The sequence below is a fragment of the Macaca nemestrina genome, chromosome 17, assembly GCF_043159975.1.
Source record: "Macaca nemestrina isolate mMacNem1 chromosome 17, mMacNem.hap1, whole genome shotgun sequence".
NCBI classification, from domain to species: domain Eukaryota; kingdom Metazoa; phylum Chordata; class Mammalia; order Primates; family Cercopithecidae; genus Macaca; species Macaca nemestrina.
The window spans coordinates 91116758-91138263 of NC_092141.1; the positions used below are offsets into that span (position 1 = coordinate 91116758).

At 50.9% G+C, this 21506-nt stretch overlaps 2 protein-coding genes and 1 non-coding gene across 17 annotated transcripts in view; 1 reads left to right on the top strand and 2 right to left on the bottom strand.

Annotated features, from left to right (window-relative positions):
- LOC105469334 (coiled-coil domain-containing protein 57) overlaps positions 1-21506 on the bottom strand; it is a 129338-nt gene that overhangs the window by 25091 nt on the left and 82741 nt on the right. For 7 of the 15 annotated variants that reach the window (XM_071081860.1, XM_071081857.1, XM_071081865.1 and 4 more), the window contains 3 exons: positions 12065-12186; positions 7507-7611; positions 5666-6929 (listed from right to left, as the gene is read on the bottom strand). In XM_071081860.1, coding sequence (XP_070937961.1) covers positions 6513-6929; positions 7507-7611; positions 12065-12186 — 644 coding nt within the window. In that variant the 3' untranslated portion in view covers positions 5666-6512. Of the gene's footprint in view, positions 1-5654; positions 6930-7506; positions 7612-10988; positions 11107-11733; positions 11996-12064; positions 12187-21506 lie in introns of those variants that run through there. The other 8 variants (XM_071081869.1, XM_071081867.1, XM_011720265.3 and 5 more) reach the window with 5 other exon arrangements.
- LOC139359264 (coiled-coil domain-containing protein 57-like) lies at positions 359-4283 on the bottom strand. The gene is made up of 3 exons (XM_071081876.1): positions 2905-4283; positions 2111-2327; positions 359-1828 (listed from the first exon to the last, which is right to left on the bottom strand). The coding sequence occupies exons 1-3, from the start codon at positions 3109-3111 to the stop codon at positions 1758-1760; spliced, it is 495 nt and encodes a 164-aa protein (XP_070937977.1). The 5' UTR covers positions 3112-4283; the 3' UTR covers positions 359-1757.
- LOC139359705 (small nucleolar RNA U13) lies at positions 19580-19683 on the top strand. Its single transcript, XR_011616069.1, has one exon. It is a non-coding gene; the product is annotated as a small nucleolar RNA U13 (small nucleolar RNA).

Consider the following 21506-nt stretch of genomic DNA (forward strand, 5'->3'; position numbering starts at 1 on the left):
AAACAAAAAGGGTCTTGGCTCCATAGAGGTTTCTTTTCTCAGTTTTAAGAGTTATTTCTCGGCCGGGCGCGGTGGCTCAAGCCTGTCATCCCAGCACTTTGGGAGGCTGAGGCGGGAGGGTCACTTGAGTTCAGGAATTCTAGGCCAGCCTAGGCAACATGGCGAAAACCTATCTCTATGAAAAATACAAAAATTAAGGCCGGGCGTGGGTGCGGGCGCCTGTAATCCCAGCTACTTGGGAGGCTGAGGCAGGAGAATTGCTTGAACCTGGGAGGCAGAGGTTGCAGTGAGCCCAAATTGTGCCACTACACTCCAGCCTTGGGTGACAGAGCGAGACTCCGTCTCAAAAAAAAAAAAAAAAAAAAAAAAAGAAAGGACAGCCAAGAAAATTTTGTAAAGGAACAGAAAGAAATAAGGTCAAGCTTGCTCTAAGAGAGATTAAAATATGTCACAAAGCCACAGTATTTAAAGCAGTATAGCACCATTTCAGGAACAGACAACTCATTGGAACTGGGTAGAAAGCCCCAAAATCGATGCAGAAGCTGAACTTCTCAAGGCTGCAGCATCAGACAGATCCATAGTCTACAAGACACTGACGGATTTTTCAAAAAGACACAGAAAGGCGGAGGGAGTGTCTGGGTGAAAGGATAAAAACACAAGAGCCAGATGCAGCAGGAATTCTGGGCTCTGAGGTTACGGAAAACCAGCAAGGAACACACAGAAATCACCCACAGAAGAAGAACTACAAATGGCCAATAAATAGATTAAAAGCATTTAATGCCACTAAGGACATAAGAAACGTCTGTCTTTGTTTTTTTGGTAGAGACAGCGTCTCACTGTGTTGCTCCGGCTGGTCTTGATCTCCTGGGCTCAGCTAGTCCTCTCACCTCAGCCTTCTGAGTCTGGGGTTACGAGGTGTGCGCCACCACACATGGGTAATTTATTTTTATTTTTATTTTTCTGTAGAGACAGTCTTGCTGTTTTTTTTTTTTTTTTTTTTGAGACGGAGTCTCGCTCTGTCACCCAGGCTGGAGTGCAGTGGCCGGATCTCAGCTCACTGCAAGCTCCGCCTCCCAGGTTCACGCCATTCTCCTGCCTCAGCCTCCCGAGTAGCTGGGACTACAGGCGCCCGCCACCTCGCCCGGCTAGTTTTTTGTATTTCTTAATAGAGACGAGGTTTCACCGTGTTAGCCAGGATGGTCTCAATCTCCTGACCTCGTGATCCGCCCGTCTCGGCCTCCCAAAGTGCTGGGATTACAGGCTTGAGCCACCGCGCCCGGCCTGCCTGTAAGGTTTCTATTCTAACAGTATCTGTGATGGCAAAGGACTGGAAATAGCCTACAATGCGCATGAAGGAGAGAATGCTTAAATGAATGCGGCACGTCCTCATGATGGAAGACAGAAGCTGCAAGGTAAGAAGGGGACGCCCTCCACGCAGGCACACAGGACGGACGCGTGCTCCCGCCCCAACACATCGCACGTCCCACCACTCTAGCTGCTTCGAAGCAGCATCCGTCTCTCTCCACCCTTCTTCCTACGTCATGGACCCATGCAGTCCCCACAAGGTGCACCCTTCAAATAGACCTTCCTGAAAACATCCTGAGACCATTCGCAGGAGCTGGCACTGTGACCTGCTGAGTTTACCAGGCCTATGACTTAGGTGCACAGCAGAGTCTCAGGGGGATGATGTCTGTGCAGCAAAGCAGGATGAGGACAAGGATGCAGCGTGACGCTTGTCTGGCCCCCGAGGCTGAGCATCACTGGGGTTCGCCTGGCTCTTCCCCGGGAGCCGGGCTGTCTAAAGTGTACCAACGCCTGCGCGTCTCACCTAGAACGTAGACGTTCCATTCTATGTCAGCACGCACCCGGGTGTACAGTGCTGCGCTAGGAGGTGGCATGGTTTCTGCCCTTCAGGGCTTTGCACCATAACCTGGGAAACACTCAGGTGCCAAATGAGAGGTAAGGAGACTCCGTGCATTACTCGACCAAAGTGCAGGGATTTCAGGGTGTGGGAGGCATGCAGGGTGCTGACTCTCCACATGCCCCTCGGAGAGGGTGGCCCCCACCAGCTGCCAGCTGTGGGCAGCTCCTGGGGAGGGCAGTCTCCTACCTGGAGTTGAGTCACCCTGGGAGGTGAGGCCAGAAGGGCTGGATCCCAGGTCTAGCAACCTCCAAGTGTCCTGGAGGGCGCCACTGGCAAGGGAGGAGGAGCTGTGGGATTGGCGGCCATGCTCCTCAGGGCGCTTGGGAGCCTGGGGTGGCTTTGGGGACCTGCCTTCTTTCTGCCGAGGTGATTTACAGGTCACCGTGTGGATGTTGCGTTGTGTCTAGAAAAGACATCATCGTCTTGAAAGCCACCCTCTCCAACCCAGAGGAAGCCACAGGACTCCCCCAGCCACTCCCCTGGAAGCAGTAAGGAGACAGTGGGCCTGGCTCAAAGGCCCAGGCAGATGCTCCCAGGACCACCCAGGAGAGGCAGCTGCAGACAGGGGTGCATCTGGGGAGTGAGTCTCAGCACTGGGAACGCCGAGTGTGAGCAGGGCCTGAATCTCAGTGCTCATCTCAACAAACGACAAAACACGTCTAGGGCAGAGGCTGCCCCGTTTCGATGGGGAATGAGTTGAAATACAGGGCAGATACCCTGAGGGGCACAGCAACGAACGGCCAGCGTGGGCCCCGTGTGCTTTAGGGGTCCTGGGGCCCTCCCAACACCTTTACCGCCCTTGTGGGACCACCCAGCAAACGCTCTGCAGCTCACCCTGCCATTGCGAGCAGCCCCTGGCCATGGCACAAAGGCAGGTGCAGAGCGAAGGCCCCGCCGAGAGGCCCAGAGGGCCCAGACCCCAGCTTCCCTGCCGGCCACACCCCACGCAGCCGCACCGGCACAGGCACTGCCACTCTCACCTTCGGGCCTCGCAGGGCATCAAATCTGCTGCCCACCTGTGCTGGGCGGGGCCGGTGCTTTCCCAAGGGTCCCGAAGGACACTCCTCCTCGGCACTCTTGGCGTCCTGCCGTGGGGATTTACACGAGAGGACTCTGGTATTCACATTCACTGATGGTGTGTGTCCGTGAGTCTTCCCACAAGATTGGGAAGGAATGCCTCCCCACATTTCTGGTATTAAAGACTCACATCATTTGGTGACAGCCTAGACTGAAGGGACCTGTTTCCCAGACAGGATGAATGGAGCAGGCTTCCCCAATCATTCATTCCCAGGAGCCTCCTCTGCAAGGCCAGGGCAGCCTGTGCATGGCCTGCCTGGGGTGAGAGCCCCCTGGCCCAAGATGGGCACAAGTGGCCCCCAGTGATACCGCCTGGCTGATTCTGCTGCTTCTTTTTGTTTTGAGATGGAGTCTCACTCTGTCACCCAGACTAGAGTGCAGTGGCGCGATCTCAGCTCACTGCAACCTCCACCTCCTGGGTTCAAGCGATTCTCCTGCCTCAGCCTCCCAAGTAGCTGGGATGACAGGCGCCTGCCACCACGTTTGGCTAGTTTTTGTATTTTTAGTAAAGATGGGGTTTCACCATGTTGGTCAGGCTGGTCTTGAACTCCTGACCTCAGGTGATCTGCCCGTCTCAGCCTCCCAAAGTGCTGGGATCACTGATGTGAGCCACCATGCCCGGCCACTTATTTTCTGGGGGTAGGGGGGGTGGAGAGACAGAGTCTCACTCTGTCACCCAGGCTGGAGTGCAATGGCACCATCTCGGCTCACTGCAGCCTCTGCCTCCCGGGTTCAGGTGATTCTCCTGGCCCAGCTTCCTGAGTAGCTGGGATTACGGGCACCTGCCACCACGCCTGGCTAATTTTTTGTATTTTTGGTAGAGATGAGGGTTTGTCATGTTGCCCAGGCTGGTCTCGAACTCCTGACCTCATGTGATCCATCTGTCTTGGCCTCCCAATGTGCTGGGATTACAGGTGTGAGCCACTGGGCCCAAACATCGGCCACATTTTTTTAAAAGAAAAATAAATTTAGGCCGGGTGTGTTAGCTCATGCCTGTAATCCCAGCACTTTGGGAGGCCGAGACAGGTGGATTACTTGAAGTCAGGAGTTCGAGACCAGCTTGGTCAATACGGCAAAACCTCGTCTCTACAAAAATACAAAAATTAACTGTGTGTGGTGGTGTGTGCCTGTAGTCCCAGCTGCTCAGAAGGCTGAGGCAGGAGAATCACTTGAACCTGGGAGGCAGAGGTTGCAGTGAGCTGAGATGGTGCCATTGCACTCCAGCCTGGGTGACAGAGTGAGACTCCATCTCATAATGAATAAATAAATAAAATAAATACAGGCCGGGCCTGGTAGCTCATGCCTGTAATCCCAGCATTTGGGAGGCAGAGGTGGGCAAATTGCTTCAGTACAGGAGTTCGAGACCAGCCTGAGTGACACAGTGAAACCCTGTCTCTATTAAAAAAAAAAAAAAAAGCCAGGCGTGGTGGTGTGCGCCTGTAGTCCCAGCTACTCGGGAGGCTGAGGTGGAAAGATCACTTGAGCCTGGGAGATGGAAATTGCAATGAGCCGACATTGTGCCACTGCACTCCAGCCTGGGCGACAGAGCAAGACCCTGTCTCAAATATAAATAAATAAATTTTAAAAAGAAATAAAAAAGGAAACAAAAAGGGTCTTGGCTCCATAGAGGTTTCTTTTCTCAGTTTTAAGAGTTATTTCTCGGCCGGGCGCGGTGGCTCAAGCCTGTCATCCCAGCACTTTGGGAGGCTGAGGCGGGAGGGTCACTTGAGTTCAGGAATTCTAGGCCAGCCTAGGCAACATGGCGAAAACCTATCTCTATGAAAAATACAAAAATTAAGGCCGGGCGTGGGTGCGGGCGCCTGTAATCCCAGCTACTTGGGAGGCTGAGGCAGGAGAATTGCTTGAACCTGGGAGGCAGAGGTTGCAGTGAGCCCAAATTGTGCCACTACACTCCAGCCTTGGGTGACAGAGCGAGACTCCGTCTCAAAAAAAAAAAAAAAAAAAAAAAAAGAAAGGACAGCCAAGAAAATTTTGTAAAGGAACAGAAAGAAATAAGGTCAAGCTTGCTCTAAGAGAGATTAAAATATGTCACAAAGCCACAGTATTTAAAGCAGTATAGCACCATTTCAGGAACAGACAACTCATTGGAACTGGGTAGAAAGCCCCAAAATCGATGCAGAAGCTGAACTTCTCAAGGCTGCAGCATCAGACAGATCCATAGTCTACAAGACACTGACGGATTTTTCAAAAAGACACAGAAAGGCGGAGGGAGTGTCTGGGTGAAAGGATAAAAACACAAGAGCCAGATGCAGCAGGAATTCTGGGCTCTGAGGTTACGGAAAACCAGCAAGGAACACACAGAAATCACCCACAGAAGAAGAACTACAAATGGCCAATAAATAGATTAAAAGCATTTAATGCCACTAAGGACATAAGAAACGTCTGTCTTTGTTTTTTTGGTAGAGACAGCGTCTCACTGTGTTGCTCCGGCTGGTCTTGATCTCCTGGGCTCAGCTAGTCCTCTCACCTCAGCCTTCTGAGTCTGGGGTTACGAGGTGTGCGCCACCACACATGGGTAATTTATTTTTATTTTTATTTTTCTGTAGAGACAGTCTTGCTGTTTTTTTTTTTTTTTTTTTTGAGACGGAGTCTCGCTCTGTCACCCAGGCTGGAGTGCAGTGGCCGGATCTCAGCTCACTGCAAGCTCCGCCTCCCAGGTTCACGCCATTCTCCTGCCTCAGCCTCCCGAGTAGCTGGGACTACAGGCGCCCGCCACCTCGCCCGGCTAGTTTTTTGTATTTCTTAATAGAGACGAGGTTTCACCGTGTTAGCCAGGATGGTCTCAATCTCCTGACCTCGTGATCCGCCCGTCTCGGCCTCCCAAAGTGCTGGGATTACAGGCTTGAGCCACCGCGCCCGGCCTGCCTGTAAGGTTTCTATTCTAACAGTATCTGTGATGGCAAAGGACTGGAAATAGCCTACAATGCGCATGAAGGAGAGAATGCTTAAATGAATGCGGCACGTCCTCATGATGGAAGACAGAAGCTGCAAGGTAAGAAGGGGACGCCCTCCACGCAGGCACACAGGACGGACGCGTGCTCCCGCCCCAACACATCGCACGTCCCACCACTCTAGCTGCTTCGAAGCAGCATCCGTCTCTCTCCACCCTTCTTCCTACGTCATGGACCCATGCAGTCCCCACAAGGTGCACCCTTCAAATAGACCTTCCTGAAAACATCCTGAGACCATTCGCAGGAGCTGGCACTGTGACCTGCTGAGTTTACCAGGCCTATGACTTAGGTGCACAGCAGAGTCTCAGGGGGATGATGTCTGTGCAGCAAAGCAGGATGAGGACAAGGATGCAGCGTGACGCTTGTCTGGCCCCCGAGGCTGAGCATCACTGGGGTTCGCCTGGCTCTTCCCCGGGAGCCGGGCTGTCTAAAGTGTACCAACGCCTGCGCGTCTCACCTAGAACGTAGACGTTCCATTCTATGTCAGCACGCACCCGGGTGTACAGTGCTGCGCTAGGAGGTGGCATGGTTTCTGCCCTTCAGGGCTTTGCACCATAACCTGGGAAACACTCAGGTGCCAAATGAGAGGTAAGGAGACTCCGTGCATTACTCGACCAAAGTGCAGGGATTTCAGGGTGTGGGAGGCATGCAGGGTGCTGACTCTCCACATGCCCCTCGGAGAGGGTGGCCCCCACCAGCTGCCAGCTGTGGGCAGCTCCTGGGGAGGGCAGTCTCCTACCTGGAGTTGAGTCACCCTGGGAGGTGAGGCCAGAAGGGCTGGATCCCAGGTCTAGCAACCTCCAAGTGTCCTGGAGGGCGCCACTGGCAAGGGAGGAGGAGCTGTGGGATTGGCGGCCATGCTCCTCAGGGCGCTTGGGAGCCTGGGGTGGCTTTGGGGACCTGCCTTCTTTCTGCCGAGGTGATTTACAGGTCACCGTGTGGATGTTGCGTTGTGTCTAGAAAAGACATCATCGTCTTGAAAGCCACCCTCTCCAACCCAGAGGAAGCCACAGGACTCCCCCAGCCACTCCCCTGGAAGCAGTAAGGAGACAGTGGGCCTGGCTCAAAGGCCCAGGCAGATGCTCCCAGGACCACCCAGGAGAGGCAGCTGCAGACAGGGGTGCATCTGGGGAGTGAGTCTCAGCACTGGGAACGCCGAGTGTGAGCAGGGCCTGAATCTCAGTGCTCATCTCAACAAACGACAAAACACGTCTAGGGCAGAGGCTGCCCCGTTTCGATGGGGAATGAGTTGAAATACAGGGCAGATACCCTGAGGGGCACAGCAACGAACGGCCAGCGTGGGCCCCGTGTGCTTTAGGGGTCCTGGGGCCCTCCCAACACCTTTACCGCCCTTGTGGGACCACCCAGCAAACGCTCTGCAGCTCACCCTGCCATTGCGAGCAGCCCCTGGCCATGGCACAAAGGCAGGTGCAGAGCGAAGGCCCCGCCGAGAGGCCCAGAGGGCCCAGACCCCAGCTTCCCTGCCGGCCACACCCCACGCAGCCGCACCGGCACAGGCACTGCCACTCTCACCTTCGGGCCTCGCAGGGCATCAAATCTGCTGCCCACCTGTGCTGGGCGGGGCCGGTGCTTTCCCAAGGGTCCCGAAGGACACTCCTCCTCGGCACTCTTGGCGTCCTGCCGTGGGGATTTACACGAGAGGACTCTGGTATTCACATTCACTGATGGTGTGTGTCCGTGAGTCTTCCCACAAGATTGGGAAGGAATGCCTCCCCACATTTCTGGTATTAAAGACTCACATCATTTGGTGACAGCCTAGACTGAAGGGACCTGTTTCCCAGACAGGATGAATGGAGCAGGCTTCCCCAATCATTCATTCCCAGGAGCCTCCTCTGCAAGGCCAGGGCAGCCTGTGCATGGCCTGCCTGGGGTGAGAGCCCCCTGGCCCAAGATGGGCACAAGTGGCCCCCAGTGATACCGCCTGGCTGATTCTGCTGCTTCTTTTTGTTTTGAGATGGAGTCTCACTCTGTCACCCAGACTAGAGTGCAGTGGCGCGATCTCAGCTCACTGCAACCTCCACCTCCTGGGTTCAAGCGATTCTCCTGCCTCAGCCTCCCAAGTAGCTGGGATGACAGGCGCCTGCCACCACGTTTGGCTAGTTTTTGTATTTTTAGTAAAGATGGGGTTTCACCATGTTGGTCAGGCTGGTCTTGAACTCCTGACCTCAGGTGATCTGCCCGTCTCAGCCTCCCAAAGTGCTGGGATCACTGATGTGAGCCACCATGCCCGGCCACTTATTTTCTGGGGGTAGGGGGGGTGGAGAGACAGAGTCTCACTCTGTCACCCAGGCTGGAGTGCAATGGCACCATCTCGGCTCACTGCAGCCTCTGCCTCCCGGGTTCAGGTGATTCTCCTGGCCCAGCTTCCTGAGTAGCTGGGATTACGGGCACCTGCCACCACGCCTGGCTAATTTTTTGTATTTTTGGTAGAGATGAGGGTTTGTCATGTTGCCCAGGCTGGTCTCGAACTCCTGACCTCATGTGATCCATCTGTCTTGGCCTCCCAATGTGCTGGGATTACAGGTGTGAGCCACTGGGCCCAAACATCGGCCACATTTTTTTAAAAGAAAAATAAATTTAGGCCGGGTGTGTTAGCTCATGCCTGTAATCCCAGCACTTTGGGAGGCCGAGACAGGTGGATTACTTGAAGTCAGGAGTTCGAGACCAGCTTGGTCAATACGGCAAAACCTCGTCTCTACAAAAATACAAAAATTAACTGTGTGTGGTGGTGTGTGCCTGTAGTCCCAGCTGCTCAGAAGGCTGAGGCAGGAGAATCACTTGAACCTGGGAGGCAGAGGTTGCAGTGAGCTGAGATGGTGCCATTGCACTCCAGCCTGGGTGACAGAGTGAGACTCCATCTCATAATGAATAAATAAATAAAATAAATACAGGCCGGGCCTGGTAGCTCATGCCTGTAATCCCAGCATTTGGGAGGCAGAGGTGGGCAAATTGCTTCAGTACAGGAGTTCGAGACCAGCCTGAGTGACACAGTGAAACCCTGTCTCTATTAAAAAAAAAAAAAAAAGCCAGGCGTGGTGGTGTGCGCCTGTAGTCCCAGCTACTCGGGAGGCTGAGGTGGAAAGATCACTTGAGCCTGGGAGATGGAAATTGCAATGAGCCGACATTGTGCCACTGCACTCCAGCCTGGGCGACAGAGCAAGACCCTGTCTCAAATATAAATAAATAAATTTTAAAAAGAAATAAAAAAGGAAACAAAAAGGGTCTTGGCTCCATAGAGGTTTCTTTTCTCAGTTTTAAGAGTTATTTCTCGGCCGGGCGCGGTGGCTCAAGCCTGTCATCCCAGCACTTTGGGAGGCTGAGGCGGGAGGGTCACTTGAGTTCAGGAATTCTAGGCCAGCCTAGGCAACATGGCGAAAACCTATCTCTATGAAAAATACAAAAATTAAGGCCGGGCGTGGGTGCGGGCGCCTGTAATCCCAGCTACTTGGGAGGCTGAGGCAGGAGAATTGCTTGAACCTGGGAGGCAGAGGTTGCAGTGAGCCCAAATTGTGCCACTACACTCCAGCCTTGGGTGACAGAGCGAGACTCCGTCTCAAAAAAAAAAAAAAAAAAAAAAAAAAGAAAGGACAGCCAAGAAAATTTTGTAAAGGAACAGAAAGAAATAAGGTCAAGCTTGCTCTAAGAGAGATTAAAATATGTCACAAAGCCACAGTATTTAAAGCAGTATAGCACCATTTCAGGAACAGACAACTCATTGGAACTGGGTAGAAAGCCCCAAAATCGATGCAGAAGCTGAACTTCTCAAGGCTGCAGCATCAGACAGATCCATAGTCTACAAGACACTGACGGATTTTTCAAAAAGACACAGAAAGGCGGAGGGAGTGTCTGGGTGAAAGGATAAAAACACAAGAGCCAGATGCAGCAGGAATTCTGGGCTCTGAGGTTACGGAAAACCAGCAAGGAACACACAGAAATCACCCACAGAAGAAGAACTACAAATGGCCAATAAATAGATTAAAAGCATTTAATGCCACTAAGGACATAAGAAACGTCTGTCTTTGTTTTTTTGGTAGAGACAGCGTCTCACTGTGTTGCTCCGGCTGGTCTTGATCTCCTGGGCTCAGCTAGTCCTCTCACCTCAGCCTTCTGAGTCTGGGGTTACGAGGTGTGCGCCACCACACATGGGTAATTTATTTTTATTTTTATTTTTCTGTAGAGACAGTCTTGCTGTTTTTTTTTTTTTTTTTTTTGAGACGGAGTCTAGCTGTGTTGCCCAGGCTGGAGTGCAATGGCCGGATCTCAGCTCACTGCAAGCCCCGCCTCCCGGGTTCACGCCATTCTCCTGCCTCAGCCTCCCGAGTAGCTGGGAGTACAGGCGCCCGCCACCTCGCCCGGCTAATTTTTTTTGTATTTTAGTAGAGACGGGGTTTCACCGTGTTAGCCAGGATGGTCTCGATCTCCTGAACTCGTGATCCGCCCGTCTCGGCCTCCCAAAGTGCTGGGATTACAGGCTTGAGCCACCGCGCCCGGCCAGTCTTGCTGTTTTGTGTTTTTTTTTGAGACGGAGTCTTGCCCTGTCATCCAGGCTGGAGTGCAGTGGTACGATCTCGGCTCATTGAAGCCTCTCCCTCCCGGGTTCAAGCGATTCTCCTGCCTCAGCCTCCTGAGTAGCTGGGATTACAGGCGCCCGCCACCACGCCCGGCTAATTTTTGTATTTTTAGTAGAAATGGGGTTTCACCATGTTGGTCAGGCTGGTCTCAAACTCTTGACCTCATGATCCACCCACCTCAGCCTCCCAAAGTGCTGGGATTATGGGCATGAGCCACCCCACCCAGCCATCTTGCTATCTTTTAAAAGATACGAGTTGTGGCTGGGTGCACTGACTCATGCCCATAATCCCAGTACTTTGAGAGGCCGTGGTGGGCAGATTGCTTGATCCCAGGAGTTCAAGACCAGCTTGGGTAACATGGCAAAACTCCATTTCTACCAAAAAAAAAAAAAAAAATTAGCCATTAGGGATAGTGGCGCACACCTGTGGTCCCAGCTACTCGGGAGGCTGAGGTGGGAGGATCATTTGAGCCTAGGAAGTTGAGGCTGCAGTGAGCTGTGATGGCAGCACAGCACTCTAGCGTGGGGGACAGAGCCACATCCTGTCTCAAAAAAAAAAAAAAAAAAGATAGAAGTTTCTGGTTTTTTTTTTTCACTTATCATACTGGTAAAGATTTAAAAAATAGTACCCAGATATGTAAAGTTATAGTAAAACATATACATGATACAATTTATAATTAAAAAATAAAAAAAACGGGGGCTGGGTGCGGTGGCTCACACCTGTAATCCCAGCACTTTGGGAGGCAGAGGCAGGTAGATCACCTGAGGTCAGGGGTTTGAAACCAGCCTGGCCAACATGGTAAAACCCCATCTCTACTAAAAATACAAAAATTAGGCCGGGCGCCGTGGCTCAAGCCTGTAATCCCAGCACTTTGGGAGGCCGAGACGGGCGGATCACGAGGTCGGGAGATCGAGACCATCCTGGCGAACACGGTGAAACCCCGTCTCTACTAAAAAAATACAAAAAACTAGCCGGGCGAGGTGGCGGGCGCCTGTAGTCCCAGCTACTCGGGAGGCTGAGGCAGGAGAATGGCGGGAACCCGGGAGGCGGAGCTTGCAGTGGGAGATCCGGCCACTGCACTCCAGCCTGGGAGACAGAGCGAGACTCCGTCTCAAAAAAAAAAAAAAAACAAAAAACAAAAAACAAAAATTAGCCATGCATGGTAGCATGCGCCTGTAATCCCAGCTACTCGGGAGGCTGAGGCAGGAGAATTGCTGGACCCCGGGAGGGGGAGATTGCAGTGAGCCAAGATTGCACCATTGCACTCCAGCCTGGGCAACAGAGCAAGACTCCGACTCAAAAAACAAACAAACAAACCAACCCCCCAAAACAAAGCCCAGCAGAAAACACACTGAAATGTTACTGGTAACTATGTCTGGATGCTGAAAATTGGAGGCCTTTTATATTGTGTTTATCGTAATTTGAAGTTTCTGTAATGAAAACACAACACAATTAGGGAATATTTTTTAAAATGCATGTCTTAGATGAAAGAGTGTTACCTGAGCTGTAAAATGGGGCTGCACCTGTCCCAAAGGTGGGCTGCGATCCAAAGGCCTCCTGGGCTCCTCGCCTGGCTTCCGGGCCTCAGGGGCAGGAGGGAGGGTATGGTGCGGCGGCCGCCCTGGGAATGGGATGGGGACAGGGTTTGTTGTCTGTACATCACTTCTGGATTCCTCTTGTGCTGAGTGCACTCAGGAAGAACAGCATGTTCCTTTTCGAAACCAAAGTAACTTCCATTTCACAGAGAACTTAGGGAGGGGCGGACAACAGTGAACTGTGACACACAGCATTTCGGCAGAGCTCTTGCACACACAATGCCACGCCCCTGCCACATACAGCCCTTGCTGTCCTCACAGCGGGGGCAGCAAGCACATTTGTGAACAGAAGCACAGAGATAGCCTTTCTGTGGCAGGCACAAGTAAGAAGCAAAAGCTTGCCAGGTGCGGTGGCTCACGTCTGTAATCCCAGCATTTTGGGAGGCTGAGGTGGGTTGATCACCTGAGGCCAGGAGTTTGAGATCAGCCTGGCCAACACGGTGAAACCCTGTCTCTACTAAAAATACAAAAATTAGCTGGGCGTGGTGGTGGGCACCTGTAATCCCAGCTACTCAGGAGGCTGAGGCAGGACAATCGCTTGAACCGGGGAGGCAGAGGTTGCAGTGAGCCGAGATTGCACCACTGCACTCCAGCCTGGGTGACTCCATCTCAAAAAGCAACCAACCAAACAAAAAGAAGTAAGAGCTTAAGTATAACAACTTAAAAATGATGGTTCTACTCAAAGCTTCGGCATGCTAGAAATGACCCCACATCAAACGAGATCCTTTCATCAATTCCATTCCTGTTATGTAAAGATCTGCTTCTTCTCTAAGCAGACACATCACAAGACATAATTACTAAAATAACATTTCCCAGAATAACAAATCAGTTTCGTTAAACTCACTGAGGATTCCAACAAGGTTTTTGGAGGGTGTTTATAACTGTTGACATTTCACATATTGGAAATTGAAACAGATTTTTTTTTTTTTTTTTTTTGAGACGGAGTTTTGCTCTTGTTCCCCAGGTTGGAGTGCTGTGGCACGATCTCAATGCCCCCACAACCTCCGCCTCTGGGGTTCAAGTGATTCTCCTGTCTCGGCCTCCCGAGTGGGTGGGACTACAGGCATGCGCCACCCTGTCTGGCTAATTTTGTATTTTTAGTAGAGATGGGGTTTTTCCATGTTGACCAGGCTGGTCTCGAATTCCTGACCTCAGGTGATCTGCCTGCCTTGGCCTCCCAAAGTGCTGGGATTACAGGCGTGAGCCATGTGCCTGGCCAAAACAGAAAAATTTTAAAGCTTTTTAATCAATTTACTTGAAGTTGGCCATGATGAACTTATTGCTTATGATCAACATCTGAAGAGCATCGCAGGATTAGCTCTGCCCTGTGGACATCCTGAGATGGGCCCTAAAGTAAAGCATCAGTTTCTTCCAGACAATAAAAGAACCCAGAGAAGATAACACTTGGAAATGAACATGTTTCCCTTGGTTTATAAACACCTGAATTTAAAAGCCATGAAGTCAGAAGATGCACGTGTGGGCAAAAAGCTCCTGAAGACACTCAACACCATCGGTCACCAGGAGAATGTAAATCAAACCCACTGTGGGATCCTGCCTCACATCCACTAGGACGGCTAGGATCCACAGGATAGAAAATAGCCAGGCGCGGTGGCTCACCTGCAACCCCAGCACACTGGGGGGCCCAGGTGCAGGCGCTGGTACTGGCCTGGGCAACACGATGACACCCCACCTCTATTTTTAAAATAAATATTTTTTTTTTTGAGACAGAGTCTGGCTCTGTCGCCCAGGCTGGAGTGCAGTGGCGCGATCTCGGCTCACTGCAAGCTCCGCCCCCCGGGTTCACACCATTCTCCTGCCTCAGCCTCCTGAGTAGCTGGGACTACAGGCGCCCGCCACCATGCCCGGGTAACTTTTTGTATTTTTTTAGTAGAGACGGGGTTTCACCGTGTTAGCCAGGGTGGTTTTGATCTCCTGACCTCGTGATCCGCCCGCCTCAGCCTCCCAAAGTGCTGGAATTACAGGCGTGAGCTACCGCGCCCAGCCAAAATAAAATTTTTTTAAATAAAAAAATAAAGTTTTTTTTTTGTTTTTTTGTTTTTTTGTTTTTTTTGAGACGGAGTCTTGCTCTGCCGCCCAGGCTGGGGTGCAGTGGCCGGATCTCAGCTCACTGCAAGCTCCGCCTCCCAGGTTTACGCCATTCTCCTGCCTCAGCCTCCCGAGTAGCTGGGACTACAGGCGCCCGCCACCTCACCCGGCTACTTTTTTGTATTTTTTAGTAGAGACGGGGTTTCGCCGTGTTAGCCAGGATGGTCTCGATCTCCTGACCTCGTGATCCGCCCGTCTCGGCCTCCCAAAGTGCTGGGATTACAGGCTTGAGCCACCGCGCCCGGCCAAAAAAATAAAGTTTTTAAAAATATGCAATAAGAGTATTCTTAATAAAAAACCGGACAGAAAATAGCAAGTGCTGGTGCAGATGTGGAGAAATCAGAACCTTCCGTGCACAGCTGGTGGGCATGGGAGGCAGTTTGGTGGCTCCTTACCAGGTTAGACACAGAATGACCACACGACCCAGCAAGGCCACCTCTAGGGAGGCACCCAAGAGAACTGAATGTTCACAGCAGCATTATTCCCAACAGCCCAAAGGCGGAAACCATCCAAATGTCCATCGAACTGACAAATGCCTACAGCGGCCTGTCCCCCACCAAGGAGCTCTTCCCACGGAAAGGAATGAAGTGCGGATGCCCCAGCACGAGGGACTCTGAAACATGACACAGAGGGAAAGAAACCAGGCACGAAAGGACACATCCTGTAGGATCCCACTGAAGCGAAACGTCCAGAACAGGCAAAGGCATGGAGGCAGAAAGTGGGTGCTGGGCCGGGGACAGGAAGTGACTGCAAATGGGTGTGGGGTTTCCTCTGAGGTGATGAAGGCATTCTGGAACAAATGATGATGCTCGCACAACATTCTTAATGTGCTTAATGCACTGAACTGTATACTTTGTATACTTTATAAGCTTTCAACCCTACATTTTATGTGTATATTACCGAAGTTTAAAAAAATAAAAAAAGGGCTGGACGCGGTGGCTCACACCTGTAATCCCAGTACTTTGGGAGGCTGAGGCGGGCGGATCACGAGGTCAGGAGATCGAGGCCATCCTGGCTAACTCGGTGAAACCCCATCTCTACTAAAAATACAAAAAATTAGTCAGGTGTAGTGGTGGGCGCCTGTAGTCCCAGCTACTCGGGAGGCTGAGGCAGGAGAATGGCGTGAACCTGGGAAGTGGAGCTTGCAGTGAGCTGAGATCGCGCCACTGCACTCCAGCCCAGGCGACAGAGCGAGACTCCGTCTCAAAAAATAAATAAATAAAATAAAATAAATAAATAAAAAAAGAAAGCTAGTTTGTGTTTTTGAGACAGGGTCTGGCTCTGTCATCCAGGCTGGAGTGCAGTGGTGTGATCTTAGCTCACTGCAACCTCTGCTTCCCAGGTTCAAGCAATTCTCCTGCCTCAGCCTCTTCAGTAGCTGGGATTACAGGCACCTGCCACCATGCCCGGCTAATTTTTGTATTTTTATTTATTTTTATTTATTTTTTTTATCCTTTTTTTTTTTTTTTTTTTGAGATGGAGTCTCGCTCTGTCGCCCAGGCTGGAGTGCAGTGGCACAATCTCAGCTCACTGCAAGCTCCGCCTCCCGGGTTCACACCATTCTCCTGCCTCAGCCTCCCGAGTAGCTGGGACTACAGGCGCCCGCCCCTGCGCCCAGCTAATTTTTTCTATTTTTAGTAGAGATGGGGTTTCACCATGGTCCCGATCTCCTGACCTTGTGATCCGCCCGCCTCGGCCTCCCAAAGTGCTGGGATTACAGGCGTGAGCCACCGCGCCCGGCCAATTTTTGTATTTTTAGTAGACAAGGGGTTTCACCGTGCTGGTCAGGCTGGTCTTGAACTCCTGCAGGCCTCAAATGATCCGCCCGCCTCAGCCTCCCGAAGTGCTGGGATTACCAGCGTGAGCCACCATATCTGGCCTTCCTTCATTTACTATTTATTGACTTCCCCTAAAATATAAAGGGTTATAATCTGTTCAGACAGCAAAGGTGCAGGGAAATTTTCCATACTTTTCGTTGACTGACTATGTCTTGGTGGTTTAAGAAAACAAAGCTTCCCACACTTAGGAGAGAGCTAAGTTTCTCTATGACTGTTCTCTCCCATGTTTAAGCATTTTGTCACTTTCACGTGGGTAGCTAAATATTATTTCTCAGGTACCCATGAGTCTTAATGTTCAAATCTCCTGACATCTTTTTATTTTTTTTTTCTTCTCAAAATTGAATTCTAAATGTCAAATAAAATAAAGCTTTTAGGAAACTTTTTTTTTTGAGATGGAGTCTCACTCTGTCGCCAGGCTGGAGTGCAGTGGTGCAATCTCGGCTCACTGCAACCTCCCTGGTTCAATTGATTCTCCTGCCTCAGCCTCCCAGATAGCTGGGATTACAGGCACCCGCCACCACGCCTGGCTAATTTTTGTATTTTTAGTAGAGAGGGGGGTTTCACCATGTTGGCCAGGATGGTCTTCATCTCTTGACCTCGTGATCCACATCCAGCTGCCTCGGCCTCCCAAAGTGCTGGGATTACAGGTGTGAGCCACCACGCCCGGCCCCAGGAGAACCTTTATATTTAAAATGATCTATGTGATGTCCCAGAAGTTCCCCAGAAAATCACAAAATTTTTTTCTTATAAAAAGAGAGGTATTTGGCCGGGCGCGGTGGCTCAAGCCTGTAATCCCAGCACTTTGGGAGGCCGAGGCGGGCGGATCACAAGGTCAGGAGATCGAGACCACAGTGAAACCCCGTCTCTACTAAAAATACAAAAAATTAGCCGGGCGCGGTGGCGGGCGCCTGTAGTCCCAGCTACTCGGGAGGCTGAGGCAGGAGAATGGCGTGAACCCAGGAGGCGGAGCTTGCAGTGAGCCGAGATCGCGCCACTGCACTCCAGCCTGGGCAACAGCGTGAGACTTCGTCTCAAAAAAAAAAAAAAAAAGAGAGGTATTTGAAATAATTAGGTACAAGGTGGGGTGTGGTGGCACGCGCCTGTGGGTCCCAGCTACTCGGGAGCCTGAGGCAGGAGGATCTCGTGAGCCCAGGAGGTCGAGGTTGCAGTGAGCTGTGATCACACCACTGCCCTCCAGCCTGCATGACAGAGGTCTCTATCAAAAAAAAAGAAAAAAAAAAGAAAGAAAAAAGTAAAAAAAGATGTTAAGGAAATGATTAGTTTCTTTGATGTGTCAGGATTGATGAGTACCAGGGGAAGTACTGCTGAGTCGGGAGAAATGCGTGGCCTGCCCTGGGCGTGTGTCAGGTGACTCGTTGGTCTGAAGCACTGAGAATTGTGCACGGTGCCGCACACAGACGTCCCGGCTGCCCACGGCGCTTCTCTTCATCAGAGTCCCGAGGCCATTTGCCTGATGCTGTCAGCCGGCAGCAGTCCGGAGCAACTGGGCATAAACCCCGTCACTGGTGTTACGTTAACTGGGGAGTCACCTCACTGGAACGTGAGCTGTGCGTCTCCAGTGCCAGTAGTTTGCAGCACGGCGACCGTCACTCACTCTGGGGCTGTGTTACCAGGCAGACAGCCACCGCCTGCCCCACACTTTTTGCCCCTCCACTGGATATTCTTGCTAGAGTCATGGAATAGTCAGCTTCACAATTATCTGTAAATAATTTCTTCTGTAAACATCTTGCTCATCCATTTTTTAGAGATTAGATGTTCTGTTTCGGGCATCTTTGAAAACAGCGTCAACGTCTTAGATTAACTTTGTCTAGAACTCTTTTTTGGACTCTGTTTCCAGATGTCCACAGGACAATCAAATGTTACTTCTCAGTTGCATTATTCTTGCTATGAGCAGACCTTTCACTTTTGAAAAGTGGAAGTGGTAAATTCACTATGGCCATGTGCAGTCTTTTGTCATCCACAGTTTATTTATTTATTTATTTATTTTTAGACGAACTCTCAAAGGCGACTCCTGACGCAGGCTGGAGTGCAGTGGGGCAATCTCAGGTCACTGCAACCTCCGCATCCTGGGTTCAAGCAATTCTCGTGCCTCAGCCTCCCATGTAGCTGGGATTACAGGCGCCCGCCACCACGCCCGGCTAATTTCTGTATTTTTAGTAGAGACGGTGCTTTGCCATGTTGACCAGCAACTCCTGACCCCAGGTGATCCACCTGCCTCAGCCCCAAAGTGCTGGGATTACAGGCGTGAGCCACCGCACCCAGCCCCAGCCATGGTTTTTGTGTTACTCTGATGCTCCCCAGAAAGCTTAGAGTGCTTCATCTTCAGCAGGGACTGTCTCAGAGCCTGGGGAAAGGCCTGGGCAGGCATTACAGGCACAGGCTTCTGATGGCGGCATTTAGATGACGCTGAGACCATCCCAGGACCGAGTCTCTAGTAGAGAAGCAGATGGATTGTTGAGACCAAGAACCAAGATGGAGTGGACAAGAACGGACCTCACAGGAGGGGATGAACTGACGGTGGAAGATGATGGCTTTTGTTAAGAATATGGTTGATGTCTTTTTAATGTTCTACTTTCTGGATATATAAAGAACTCTTTCTCTTTCCTCTGAAGCTATGTACAGTCCATAAAATTTTTGCAGTCTTTTTTTTTTTTTTTTTTTTTTTGAGATGGAGTCTCACGCTGTTGCCCAGGCTGGAGTGCAGTGGCGCGATCTCGGCTCACTGCAAGCTCCGCCTCCCGGGTTCCCGCCATTCTCCCGCCTCAGCCTCCTGAGTAGCTGGGACTACAGGCGCCCGCCACCGCGCCCGGCTAATTTTTTGTATTTTTAGTAGAGACGGGGTTTCACTGTGGTCTCGATCTCCTGACCTTGTGATCCGCCCGCCTCGGCCTCCCAAAGTGCTGGGATTACAGGCTTGAGCCACCGTGCCCGGCCAGTCTCTGCTTTTGTGAATCAAAACAGAACATTTGTAAGTGATATCTTTTTTTTTTTGAGACAGAGTCTCGCTCTGTCGCCCAGGCTGGAGTGCAGTGGCGCAATCTCGGCTCACTGCAAGCTCCGCCTCCTGGGTTCACGCCATTCTCCTGCCTCCGCCTCTCGAGGAGTAGCTGGGACTACAGGCGCCCACCACCAAGCCCAGCTAATTTTTTTGTATTTTTAGTAGAGACAGGGGTTCACCATGTTATCCAGGATGGTCTCGATCTCCTGACCTCGTGATCCACCTGCCTCGGCCTCCCAAAGTGCTGGGATTACAGGCGTGAGCCACTGCGCCTGCCCTAAAATTAGTTTTTAAAGAGGCTTTTACAAGTCCTATCTGAAATTCTTTACGGAAACTCCTAAGAAAGCAAAGTTAAGAATGCAGAGGCGGTGAATGAGCACTCTCGCTGCAGCTGTGGAAATCATCCAGCCATCTACAAGCCAGCTCCATTTTGTGAGATCAGAAGCCACCTTTCCCACCCTTCTGTGCTTCATCAGCCTGATTATTGGGTTTTCATGCAGACGTGTGAGTTATGCCTCCCTCAAGCCTTGTCACAACATCCGCACATTACCAGTCTGATGTGCCGGGAAAAAACACCTTTCTTTGAGATTACTTTCCACCAAAAGCGGAGAAACTGTAGGGAAAAAACGAGTTTCCAGCTTCCGTAGAGACTGCCTTGTCGACCACACTTCCCCTGGGTTATCGGCGTCAAGCCCCTCATTGTCTCGGAGCTGCTTTGCGATTCTACCACTGATAGGCATGCAGATTCTACCCTACCCGCCTCTCCCTCTACAAGAACCAGTTCTGCCTCCATCTGAAACTCGATTCCTTTACTCCATATACAATTGTGCTTGTTTGACCTTTCCTTGGAACTGGTTAAAGCATCTGTCCGGTTTCCTCATTGTTTAATGAATAGAATACAACCCTAAACAATGCTCATTTTTCATATTTGGGAGCCACATTTTACTTCTTTCTGAAAATTATCTTTTAATACATAAATATTACTGGACGCAGTTAAACATCAGAAAGGACACTGCATTATGAACCGGGATGAGCTACAGCTGTCCTGAATGTTTCTGCTCTAAGTAACACAGCACTGAAGTTATGTGTGTGTTTTTTTTTTTTTTTTTTTTGAGACGGAGTCTTGCTGTCACCCAGGCTGAGTGCAGTGGCACAATCTCAGCTCACTGCAACCTCTGCCTCACAGGATCAAGTGATTCTTCTGCCTCAGCCTTCCGAGTAGCTGGGACTACAGGCGCGCAACACCATGCCTGGCTAATTTTTGCATTTTTAGTAGAGACAGGGTTTCACTGTGTTGGCCAGGTTGGTCTCGAACTCCTGACCTCAGGTGATCCTCCCGCCTCAGCCTCCCAAAGTGCTGGGATTACAGGTGTGAGCTACCACGCCCGGCCTAGCACTAAAGTTTATAAAACATGATGGTGAGAAGAAGGAGAAATGGACAAAAACACAGGAGCAATGCAGGATTTTTAACACTTTGTGGTTCTTGGCAGTTCAAATTGAGGAGCATAAATAAATTTATAAACAATATTAATAAGCATATTTAATATGGTTGTTAAATAGAATAAAATAAAAAGAAGTATCCAGCACATTTGGTTTAATAAATAACCAAAGGAATTCTGAAAATTCCCCTTAAGTCACTGGTGAAATAGAAAAACAGCCCACAGGCTGGGCGCGGTGGCTCACGCCCGCAATCCCAGCACTTTGGGAGGCCAAGGCGGAGGGATCACGAGGTCAGGAGATGGAGACCATCCTGGCTAACACGGTGAAACCCCGTCTCTACTAAAAAAGACAAAAAAACTAGCCGGACGAGGTGGCGGGCGCCTGTAGTCCCAGCTACTTGGGAGGCTGAGGCAGGAGAATGGCGTGAACCCGGGAGGCGGAGCTTGCAGTGAGCTGAGATCTGGCCACTGCATTCCAGCCTGGGCGACAGAGCAAGACTCCGTCTCAAAAAAAAAAAAAAAAGAAAAAGAAAAACAGCCCACACTGGCCAGGTGCAGTGGCTCACGCCTGTAATTCCAACACTTTGGGAGGCCGAGGAGGGCGGATCACCTGAGGTTGGGAGTTTGAGACTAGCCTGACCAACATGGAGAAACTCCATCTCTACTAAAAATACAAAATTAGCCGGGCGTGGTGGCACACGCCTGTAATCCCAGCTACTCAAGCCTAAGGCAGGAGAATCGCTTAAACCTGGGAGGCGGAGGTTGTAGTGAGCCGAGATCGCACCATTGCACTCCAGTCTGGGCAACAAGAGTGAAACTCCATCTAAAAACAAAACAAAACAAACAAACAAACAAAAACACCTGCAATGGCAGGCTATCTAGACAATAATTACACTGATATCCCTCAAAATCTCTGGGGCTTGGCCAAAGTGATACTCATGAAA

Bases quoted from the DNA above. Each gene is read 5' to 3' on its own strand.
- LOC139359264 (XM_071081876.1), bottom strand. From the start codon at position 3,111: ATGTGGGGAGGCATTCCTTCCCAATCTTGTGGGAAGACTCACGGACAC. The intron at 2,328-2,904 runs GTGAGAGTGGCA...TGTCTTTTCTAG, and splicing joins ATGCCCTGCGAGGCCCGAAG to ACACAACGCAACATCCACAC. The intron at 1,829-2,110 runs GTAGGAGACTGC...TCTACGTTCTAG, and splicing joins CCAGGGTGACTCAACTCCAG to GTGAGACGCGCAGGCGTTGG.